A 12,680-nucleotide genomic window follows, 5' to 3' on the forward strand; every position below is an offset into this window, starting at 1 on the left:
CTAATTGGCCTTAGAAACATTATGGCGATTTGACATCTAATATGACCACCATGGCATTCATCATAAAAATCATTTTATGCCTTCTCCTTCTACATGGATGGTCAAAAGGCTTTCACTAAAAGACTTCTTATGCTGTTGAGCTGGTCCTAAATAAAAATGGTGCTGATCTGGCACCCAATATGGCCACAACACAGTGGCTATCTTGAAAATCTTGTTATTGCGACTGCCCCAGGATGGATGGTTGTATTTTGCATGTCTAGTTGGTGTTAAATTAAAATGATGCCAGTCTCATGTGCAATATGTCCACCATGGCAGCCAGCTTGAAAATTTTGTTATTGCTCTTCCTGAATTGAAAATGATGAAATATCTTTAATCCTCTGATTATCAGCATGGGATTTTGCACCAGTAGACTTATGATACCTAGTTTGTTCTAAATGAAAATGGCTCCAGTCATACATCCAGTATTACTAATGAACAATATGATGTGGGGTTTTCTCCAAAAGATCTCTTATGATTCTTCCTTGTCCAAAAAGAAAATAGTGTCAAGCTGATATCCAGTATGTGCACCGCAGCAGCTAATTTAAATATTTTTGTTGCTGATGAATATCAGACATGGTTTCAGCAAGTGACTGTTAAAGGGAAGAAATGCCTATCATGAATTCCTGGAAATTATATTCACCCAGCTGAGTGTCAGTCTCTTTATGGGGCTCTTGTTTAGATTTCTTACAGTTACTAATCCCAATGATGGAATTTCTTCATTCATTGGGTGAATCCTAAATTCCTTAACTGTTTGATCTTTGGGTCAAGGTCACATGTTGCACACCAATGCTTGATTGTGGGTTCAATTTGCAGGTCTTGAGCTTCATGTTACATAATTTAATGCAGACATTTTGAAATTCAACTTTCCTAAATAAGGCACAAATGCTATCTCAATTGCATCACACTGTATAAAGTATTTTTTAACAACATGACCATGTCATGTCCTGATTTATTGCAGATCACATGAAGTTGTCGACCAAATAAATGTATTTTTCATGGGAATCAAGTAATAATAATATTTATTTTGTAAACATTTTATTTTAGGTCTTCCAGCCAACTGTACAGATATCAATGAATGTGCCAGCTCACCATGTAGAAACAATGCCACTTGTCAGAATTTGGAAAATGCCTTTGGATGTATGTGCCAAGCAGGATTTACTGATCCAAATTGTTCCACAAATATTAATGACTGTTTACCAAATCCTTGTATGAACAATGCCACGTAAGTACAGCCATTCAGACATGTAATATGTAAGCATACTATACCTGTAGTAAGTGGTGTTTCTCATGGCAATCTCACCATCCTGCATCACAAGTATTTAGAATAATATTGCCATTTTAGCAATGGTGTTATGTGTTACCTTTTTATAACAATTGGTCAAAGTGTATGTATAAATCAAAGCCACTAATACAATGCAGCCATCTCAGGTCAAGGTCTAATACCACTCATACAAGACAGTCAGCTGAGATAAGTGTCTACTACCACTCAGACAAGACAGTCAGCTGAGATAAGTGTCTGCTACCACTCAGACAAGACAGTCAGCTGAGATAAGTGTCTGCTACCACTCAGACAAGACAGTCAGCTGAGATAAGTGTCTACTACCATTCAGACAAGACAGTCAACTGATGTAAATGTCTACTACCACTCAGACAGGACAGCCAGCTGAGGTAAGTGTCTACTACCACTCATACAAGACAGCCAACTGATATAAATGTCTACTTCCACTCAGACAATCCAGCCAGTTGAAGGAAATGTCTACTATCACTCTGACAAGACAGCCAGCTGCAGTAGATGTCTACTTCCACTCAGACAAGACAGCCAGATGAGGCGAATTACTACAACTTAGACAAGAACGCCAGCTGATGTACATACATATTTACATACATATTGCCTCTCTGACAAGACAGGCAGCTGATGTATGTACATATTGCCTCTCTGACAAGAAAGCCAGCTGATGTATGTACATATTGCCTCTCTGACAAGAAAGCCAGCTGAGGCAGATATCTACTAACATTCAAACAAAGAAGATAGCTGAGGTAAACTATCTATTGCCACTCAGATAAGAACGTCAGCTGAGGTAAATATCTAATGCCATTCAGGCAAGAAAGCTATTTGTGAGGTAAATATTGACTGTTACGAGTAATTAATTTACTGCATAGTTTTCTAGCAACATTACTTGCAGTAAAATTATGGTCAAAACCTTGCTTGCAATCAAATACTGCCATCTTAAACAAACACATCTGATTGGACATTTTCAGAAACTTGCTTGCAATCAGTCTAATACTGTCATCTTGAAAATCACATCTGATTGGAGGTTTTCAGAAACTTTCTTGCAGTCAAACAATGCCATCTTGCAAAATGCATCCAGTTGGATTTTTCAAAACAACACATCTGATTAGACATTTTCAGAAACTTGCTTGCAATAAGCCTAATAATGCCATCTTGCAAAATACATCCGATTAGAAGCTAAATCAAAAATACTAATTATTTCACCTGGCTATAGCTAATGTAGAAATGTTTAAACTGATCCAGAGTACCAGTGACTTAGAATAGTGAGACTATGATTCATTTTTAATCATTCACATTATTCATTTAAATGAGGTAGTTTCTTCTACTGACAATTCCAAGATTGCTCCCAACCTTAATGTTTGTCTGTCTGACTCTCCAGTTACTAAAGCCCTTTAATAAAATATTTTTTCATCAGTCTTTTTTAAATATATTTACCTGTCCAATTTGCATAATACTATATTGAAGATAAATACACTTTTTGTATTTACTACAAAAATAATCTTTGTTTTATCATATTCTTTGGTCACAGAAAAGGTCACCTCATCTGGAAATCAGGTCCCCTTCCTAAAAGCTTTAACCCGTTGCAAATTTCAGCTGAGAAACGGTGGATATTGTCATGGTTTCATGTGGCAAGGATGCCAGTGATCATTATCTATAAATGCCTTTCATAAGGAGAATTATATTATTTATGATGTCTTTCCATCCATCCATCTGTTACTGACATCATTTCAGGTCAGTAACTAGAGTTGTCCACCATCTGCCGTTACCAATTGTTGTGGATGGCTTACAGTTGGGTTGAGAAACAATCCTATAAAGAATTATATTATTTATGATGTCTCTCCATCCATCCATCTGTTACCAACATCATTTCATAAGGAGAATTATATTATTTATGATGTCTTTCCATCCATGCATCTGTTACCAACATCATTTCATAAGGAGAATTATATTATTTATGATGTCTTTCCATCCATCCATCTGTTACTGACATCATTTCAGGTCAGTAACTAGAGTTGTCCACCATCTGCCGTTACCAATTGTTGTGGATGGCTTACAGTTGGGTTGAGAAACAATCCTATAAAGAATTATATTATTTATGATGTCTCTCCATCCATCCATCTGTTACCAACATCATTTCATAAGGAGAATTATATTATTTATGATGTCTTTCCATCCATGCATCTGTTACCAACATCATTTCATAAGGAGAATTATATTATTTATGATGTCTTTCCATCCATCCATCTGTTACTGACATCATTTCAGGTCAGTAACTAGAGTTGTCCACCATCTGCCGTTACCAATTGTTGTGGATGGCTTACAATTGGGTTGAGAAACAATCCTATAAAGAATTATATTATTTATGATGTCTCTCCATCCATCCATCTGTTACCAACATCATTTCATAAGGAGAATTATATTATTTATGATGTCTTTCCATCCATCCGTTACCAACATCATTTCATAAGGAGAATTATATTATTTATGATGTCTTTCCATCCATCCATCCATCTGTTACCAACATCATTTCATAAGGAGAATTATATTATTTATGATGTCTTTCCATCCATCCATCCGTTACCAACATCATTTCATAGGGAGAATTATATTATTTATGATGTCTTTCCATCCATCCATCCATCTGTTACCAACATCATTTCATAAGGAGAATTATATTATTTATGATGTCTTTCCATCCATCCATCTGTTACCAACATCATTTCATAAGGAGAATTATATTATTTATGATGTCTTTCCATCCATCCGTTACCAACATCATTTCATAAGGAGAATTATATTATTTATGATGTCTTTCCATCCATCCATCTGTTACCAACATCATTTCATAGGGAGAATTATATTATTTATGATGTCTTTCCATCCATCCATCTGTTACCAACATCATTTCATCAGGAGAATTATATTATTTATGATGTCTTTCCATCCATCCGTTACCAACATCATTTCATAGGGAGAATTATATTATTTATGATGTCTTTCCATCCATCCATCTGTTACCAACATCATTTCATAAGGAGAATTATATTATTTATGATGTCTTTCCATCCATCTGTAACCAACATCATTTCATAAGGAGAATTATATTATTTATGATGTCTTTCCATCCATCCATCTGTTACCAACATCATTTCATAAGGAGAATTATATTATTTATGATGTCTTTCCGTCCATCCATCTGTTACCAACATCATTTCATAAGGAGAATTATATTATTTATGATGTCTTTCCATCCATCCGTTACCAACATCATTTCATAAGGAGAATTATACTATTTATGATGTCTTTCCATCCATCCATCTGTAACCAACATCATTTCATAAGGAGAATTATATTATTTATGATGTCTTTCCATCCATCCATCTGTAACCAACATCATTTCATAAGGAGAATTATATTATTTATGATGTCTTTCCATCCATCCATCTGTTACCAACATCATTTCATAAGGAGAATTATATTATTTATGATGTCTTTCCATCCATCCGTTACCAACATCATTTCATAAGGAGAATTATATTATTTATGATGTCTTTCCATCCATCCATCTGTTACCGACATCATTTCATAAGGAGAATTATATTATTTATGATGTCTTTCCATCCATCCGTTACCAACATCATTTCATAAGGAGAATTATATTATTTATGATGTCTTTCCATCCATCCATCCGTTACCAACATCATTTCATAAGGAGAATTATATTATTTATGATGTCTTTCCATCCATCCATCCGTTACCAACATCATTTCATAAGGAGAATATATTATTTATGATGTCTTTCCATCCATCCATCTGTTACCGACATCATTTCATAAGGAGAATTATATTATTTATGATGTCTTTCCATCCATCCATCCGTTACCAACATCATTTCATAAGGAGAATTATATTATTTATGATGTCTGTCCATCCATCCATCTGTTACCAACATCATTTCATAAGGAGAATTATATTATTTATGATGTCTTTCCATCCATCCATCTGTTACTGACATCGTTTCATAAGGAGAATTATACTATTTATGATGTCTTTCCATCCATCCATCCGTTACCAACATCATTTCATAAGGAGAATTATATTATTTATGATGTCTTTCCATCCATCCATCTGTTACCAACATCATTTCATAAGGAGAATTATATTATTTATGATGTCTTTCCACCCATCCATCTGTTACCGACATCATTTCATTAGGAGAATTATATTATTTATGATGTCTTTCCATCCATCCATCTGTTACCAACATCATTTCATAAGGAGAATTATATTATTTATGATGTCTTTCCATCCATCCGTTACCAACATCATTTCATAAGGAGAATTATATTATTTATGATGTCTCTCCATCCATCCGTCTGTTACCGACATCATTTCATAAGGAGAATTATATTATTTATGATATCTTTCCATCCATCCATCTGTAACCAACATCATTTCATAAGGAAAATTATATTATTTATGATGTCTTTCCTTCCATCCATCTGTAACCAACATCATTTCATAAGGAAAATTTATGATGTCTTTCCATCCATCCATCTGTTACCGACATCATTTCAGTTCAGTAACTAGAGTCGTCTACCATCTGCACTTACCAATCTTTGTGGATGGCTTGCACTTGGGTTGAGAAACAAGCCTATAAATCTTGGGGTCAAAGATCATGATCACTCTGATGCAAAGAAGAAAAATATTTTTTGGATAATAACTTTATTTTTGGATCGCTTTTCTTGACCAAAGTTTATGAAGGACTTTAACTTAAGGCAAGGTATGGATGGAAGAGGCATATTGATTTCGGGGACCAGCTGTCAAAAGTCAAGGTCACCTTGGCTGAAAGAAATATGAGTTTTGCTGAATAAATCTTTTTATGAGTAACTTTGTTGACCAAACAGTGTGGATAATGGTTTCTGTACATTGGTTAATTTGAAACCTTATACCATGACCAAACATTGTGGATAATGGTTTCTGTACGTAGGTTAATTTAAAACCTTATACCATGACCAAACATTGTGGATAATGGTTTCTGTACATAGGTTAATTAAAAACCTTATACCATGACCAAACATTGTGGATAATGGTTTCTGTACGTAGGTTAATTTAAAACCTTATACCATGACCAAAGGTAAAAGTTAATGAAATCCATTGGTCTGTTGCATACAAAGTTAACCATCCCCTACTTGTGCCAACATAGAGGACTATTAAATACATAGAAGAAATATAATATGCTGATCATTGTACTAATGTCTATGTATTGGGATGATGCAAATGCACCAATAATGTTTCCACATTGAGTGTTAGTACTATATAAGTAGCTTAATACAGTGCAAGTGGGAATAGTGTTGGCAGTGCAAGTTCACATATGGGAATAGTGTTGTCAGTGCAAGTCCACACCTGGGAAAAGTGTGTGTGACTCATTAGTCATTGTGATTTATTATTTCAAATGTTAGAATGGTATCAAAATCTTTTCATTTCAGGTGTCAGGATGGTGTCAATAACTACACATGTACCTGCCAACCAGGCTACAAAGGAAAGAATTGCTCAGTTGATATAGATGATTGCATCAGTCGTCCATGTAAAAATGGTGGAGTCTGTAGGGATCTGGTGGGTCTCTTGACATTATGGTTTTGGGTGCAGTACATATTACAAAATGCATATCATAGCTGTTAATGATGGTCTATTTCTGTCTCTTATTCTGAGCAACTGGAACATTGTACATATCCTTTTATGTGTCCTAAAATTGTACTTATCCTTTTATGTGTCCTAAAATTGTACATATCCTTTTATGTGTCCTAAAAGTGGAGGACATAGTATTTGTGCATCCATCCATTGGTCTGTTTATCTGTCAGTCCATTAAACATTTGTTTCTGTGCTTTATCTTTCAAGCCATTCATGAGGCAACACACTTTTACATAGCTTTTGTCTGGAGAAGTGTGTGCTTCATGGCAGCATACTGACAGTTACCCTATTTAAGATAAAAGTTAATGATATTGTGAACTGTCTTAAGGAATTAACTGCTTGCTGTATGTTAACTTTTGGTTCTGCTATAGATCAAGGAATATGAATACTAATGAAAGTCAACTACCGATAAGCTGAAATCATGAAATATGCATAGAGTTCAGAAATGGGCAGAAAAAAAAAAATTATAATTTTCACAATCTAAAACTTCTTGTATGCACTGAATTGATGAGGATTTAAAGCTTTGTCCTGACAGATGTCTTATTCCTGTTGTCCAGATAGATATCTTATTCTTGTTTTGTTAACAGATGTCTTATTCCTTTTGTGTTGACAGATGTCTTATTCCTGTTGCCCTGACAGATGTCTTATTCCTGTTGTGTTGACAAATGCCATATTCATGTTGCCCTGACAGATGTCTTATTCCTGTTGTGTTGATAAATGCCATATTCCTGTTGTCCTGAAAGATGTCTTTTTCCTGTTGTCCAGACATATATCTTATTCTTGTTGTGTTAACAGATGCCTTATCCCTGTTGTGTTGACAGGTGTCTTATTCCTGTTGTGTTGACAAATGCCATATTCCTGCTGTCCTGACAGATGTCTTATTGTTGTTGTGTTGACAGAACATGTCTTATTCCTGTTGCCCCAACAGATGTTTTATCCATGTTGCCCTGACAGATGTCTTATTCCTGTTGCCCTGACAGATGTCTTATTCCTGTTGCCCTGACAGATGTCTTATTCCTGTTGTCCTCGCAGATGTCTTATATCTGTTGTGGAGGGGACCATTTTTATAAGGCTTATTGTTTTACTGAAATATTCTTTCATCATATTAGATATAGACAAATCTACATATGTGTTTTGAACCTAGCAGGCAGAAATAACAAGTTTGTTATCACATAAGAATGTCAAGGTCATCAGGCCTAGACTATGTTCCTATGCCATATCAAACGAGTTCTTTCCACTGACTTGGAAAAAAACACTTCTGTAGTTTTGTATGTATTATATATCCCCATTTATTCACACATTCTTTTAAGAAGTTGTTAATGTATACTTACAAAAAAAAATCAATGAGGCATTTGGCATTTTATTAAACAGGTTTTAGAGCTTTCAGGATGTAACATATACATAGCCGTGGCTAAGATATATGTACTGTGGCATTTGCATCATCAGTCTATCTGCATTAAAGATATGTATTTAGGTTTTAATTTTTTAAAATGTTGTATGGGACATATGAATGCATTCAATCTGCAGTCATAGGCAAGTGAATATGCTTGTATATGTTAACTTTTGGTTCTACTATAGATCAAGGAATATGCATACTAATGCATGTCAACTACCGATAAGCTGAAATCAAGGAATACGCATACTAATGCATGTCAACTACCGATAAGCTGAAATCAAGGAATATGCATATTAATGCATGTCAGCTACCGATAAGCTGAAATCAAGGAATACGCATACTAATGCATGTCAACTACCGATAAGCTGAAATCAAGGAATACGCATACTAATGCATGTCAACTACCGATAAGCTGAAATCATGAAATATGCGTAGAGTTCAGAAATGGGCAGTACAAACCAAGTTATAATTTTTATAGGTCTAAAACTTTTTGTATGCTCTGAACTGATGATGATCCAATGTTGTGTCCTGACGTCTTATCCCTTTGTCCTGACAGATTTCTTGTTCTTGTTTTTGTTAACAGATGTCTTATTCCTGTTGTGTTGACAGATCATTCCACTGGCATAAAAACAGCATGAATAAACATTTTAATTAAGGCAGAATTCTGTGTTCCAAAATAATGACCTTGAATGCATTTTTGAACTCTATCTTTAGTTGGCACTATGTTGTCACTATTGCCCCCACTACCAAGATTGCAAGGAGAGACAACATTGTCAATGGTACATGGAGTTTTAGAACACTGGGGGCAGTGGGAAAGTTGGAAGAACTTACATATGAGTTGGAGAGGTACAACTGGAACATTATTGGTCTCTGTAAAGTGTGCTGGAAAAACTTTGGCAAAATAACAACAGATGAAGGGCATACTCTCTACATTAGCATAAGAGGGGACAAACAAAATCATGGCATTGGATTTCTTGTCCACAAGGGCATTGTAAACAGCATTATGGGTTTCTGCCCAGTCTCAAGCAGGTTCATTACCATCTGCCTGAGGGTGATTCCCTTCAATATTACAATCATAACAGGCCTATGCACCCTCATCTAGCTATGATGACAACAAAATGGAGAAATTTTACAACCAACTGCAAGATGTCATTGACAGCTCACCCAAGAAGGACATTCTCTTTGTACAAGGAGACTGGAATGAAAAAGCTGGGAGTTGATTCACAGACAAAGTGCCAAAGCATTTGTAGACCCTTCTGCAATGTAGAAACAATTGAAAGAGGACTAAGGCTCTTGGAGTTTGCTGCCTACAACAATCTTGTGCTAGCCAACACATTTGGCCCTCACAAAGCATCTAGAATATGATACTGGCACAGTCCAGATGGACAACACCACAACCAGACTGACTACATCTTGGTGAAAAAAAGTTTTCCAGGAGCAGATTTTGGAAGTGACCATGATTTATTAATGACAATGTTTTGCCTCCACCTGAAAATGATCAAAAAGCCTAACCAACCAGGAATCAGATTTGACCTTTAAAAAACTGAAAGATGCAAAGGTCGCAGAAGCCTTCCAAGCAATGATAGATGGTAAATTTGTACCTTTGATAACCCTGGACAGTCAAGACACCAACCTTGAGTCCTTAACAACCACAGCTGTGACTAGCAGAGCTAGTGAGATGATTGGTAAATATCATCGAACAAAGAAACCTTGGGTCACAACAGATGTCCTTGAACTATGCAACAAAAGAAGAGAACTGGAAAAGGGAAAAAGAGATAATGAAGGAGCTAGAAAATACAGAGAGATAAAGAACATGATAAAAAAAGCATAAAAAAGGCAAAGAAATCCTGGATAGAAGACATTACTGCAAAATGATGACAGTCTGAGTAGAAATGATAGCAAAATGGCATATCAGCTGGTGAAAGATCTGGGAAAACTGTGACCAACATCCAGGACAAATCAGGAAAATTCCTCACAGAAGATCAAGAGATCCTCAAGCGATGGACAAAATACTGCTCAGAATTGTACAATCATAAAACCCAAGGACATTCAGCAGTAATAAATTGCCCTCAGGCAGAGGAAATTGATAATAACCCCATTCTTCATGAAGAATTAGAAATTGCAGTTAGCTCACTAAAGAAAGGAAAGTCAGCTGGCATTGACAACATACCAGCAGAGCTCATTCAAGCAGGAGGAGAAGAGATAGTCACAGTCCTGACAACAATCTGCAACAAGATATGGCAGACAGTAGAATGGCCACCACATGGACTCAGTCTTTGGTCATCATGTTTCCCAAGAAAGTAAACCTACAGCTATGCCAAAAGTACAAAACCATCAGTCTAATCAGTCACCCAAGCAAAGTCATGCTGAACATAATTCTCAACAGACTAAAGCCTCAAGCAGAGCAGATTATTGTTGAAGAGTAGGTAGGCTTCCGAGTTGAAAGGAGTACCACAGAACAAGTCTTCAATCTCAGACTTATTTGCGAGAAATACCTTTAGGATCAGCAGAATCTATACCACGTCTTTATGGATTTCAAAAATGCCATTGATAGGGTATGGCATGTGGTCTTATGGGCAACTATGAGGAATCACAACATCAGCTCAAACCTGGTGCAGTTTGTTGAGCACTTCTATGACAAAGCCACCAGTGCTGTCCTCATCCATGGCAGCAGAACATCAGTCAGAGTCAGGTAGGGATGTATACTGTCACCTACACTCTTCAACATTTTCCTGGAAAGGATGATGGAGGATGCCTTGCATGACCACAAGGGCACTATGAGCATCAGAGAAAGAGCAATCACCAAACTTTGCTTTGCAGATGATATTGATGGTTTAGTAGGAGTGGAAAAAGAACTGGCTGACTTGGTTGAGCACATTGACACAACCTCCACAACATGTGGTATGGAGATTAGCGCCAAAAAACCAAACTGTTGACAAAGTATACCAATGGCATCAGTGCAGAAATAAAGGTCAGTGGACAGATGCTTCAAAGAGTCACAAGCTTCAAGTACTTGTGATCAGTTACAGTTAAGTACTGTAAATAGCAAATGTTTTGAATCTCAACATTTAGGGTCCTGTCTTGAAAGTTGAGGACACTGGTCTGTATATCAAGGTTCCTTTTTTCTGCTTTATATCTTGTATCAGTTTTGATGAATCATGGTTCACTTCTGTTTGTAAGTTTGATGGCATTTTATGCGTCTCAGTCAAGGTTGTATCTTCAAGGTCAAGAACATTAATCCAATTTTTTTGTGTGCACAGTTTCTCTAATGCCCATCGAAATAAAACCGTCAAGTTTTGTGACTTTTCATATTTGTTAGAAGGTCAGATGTCAAAGTTATGATGATTAAGTGGAGAGAAGACATTTGCTAGTTTTGAATTATTGTAGATCTTGCAGTTTCATTTTGATGCCAACGTACAACTTGACATCAGTATGGGGGCCATGAGTGGCCAAATGGTCTAAAGCACTCACTGTTATGGATCATTGAAATCTTACCTCTGTCAGTCTCGAGTCTCAGTTTTGGCCAATGTGGGTATGTGAGAAAGCTTGCCAGTAGCTTCTCATGGGTCAGTGGTCCTTTCCAGGGTTTTCTTGGGTTATTCCTCTACCATTTATAACGCTTCGGTGGTCTAGCGGTTAGAGCATCCGCCTCAGATGTGGGAGGTTGTGGGGTCGATCCCCGGCCGAGTCATACAAAAGGTTTACCAAAATGTTACTAACAGTTGCCTCGCTGGGCATTCAGCATTAAGAGGTTAGTGTTAGGACTGGTTGGCCTGGTGTCAGGATAATGTGACTGGGTGCTACATATCTGCAGCATGACGCCCCATTGCTCGACATCACTATAAACTGCCACACTGCAGACATCAGAGCGATATGACTGAAAAATTGATAAAGCTATGTTAAAAATCCAAATCACACACACACTACCATTTATACTGGCCACCATGTATAGCCTATCTTGTGCTGAAAATGGCAGTAAACCCTACAACAATAACAACAACAAAAACATCAGTATGAAATCTTCACATTACATTTCCTGATTAATTTTGATAAGTTGCTAAGTGTTTTACTTGATTGTAAGCATCATATTGGCAAGATAAGTAAAAAGAATATGAGAAAGATATATATTTTATAAAAACATAAACTTGTAGCCTTGGGCACAGATAACTTGGTCATTGTTTGTGATCTTTAGAAATACAAGTTTTTGTACTATTGATTGCATGAAAGTTTTTTGTGCCCTCATGATATTCGGTGGAGGATATA

The 12,680-nt window shown here is 36.3% G+C and overlaps 1 protein-coding gene across 4 annotated transcripts in view; it reads left to right on the forward strand.

Moving 5' to 3' along the window:
- The window catches only part of LOC149780039 (protein crumbs-like), a 237,653-nt gene that overhangs the window by 60,114 nt on the left and 164,859 nt on the right, over positions 1 to 12,680 (forward strand). For all 4 annotated transcript variants that reach the window (XR_016414989.1, XM_089936792.1, XM_089936793.1 and 1 more), the window contains 2 exons: positions 1,084 to 1,261; positions 6,820 to 6,946. Coding sequence is in view for 3 of the 4 variants with exons in the window: in XM_089936792.1 (XP_089792918.1) it covers positions 1,084 to 1,261; positions 6,820 to 6,946 (305 nt within the window). In the remaining variant the exon portion in view is untranslated. The remainder of the gene's footprint in view (positions 1 to 1,083; positions 1,262 to 6,819; positions 6,947 to 12,680) is intronic.

This window comes from Sinohyriopsis cumingii, chromosome 16 (genome assembly GCF_028554795.1).
Source record: "Sinohyriopsis cumingii isolate HCF-2022 chromosome 16, ASM2855479v2, whole genome shotgun sequence".
Lineage (NCBI taxonomy): Eukaryota > Metazoa > Mollusca > Bivalvia > Unionida > Unionidae > Sinohyriopsis > Sinohyriopsis cumingii.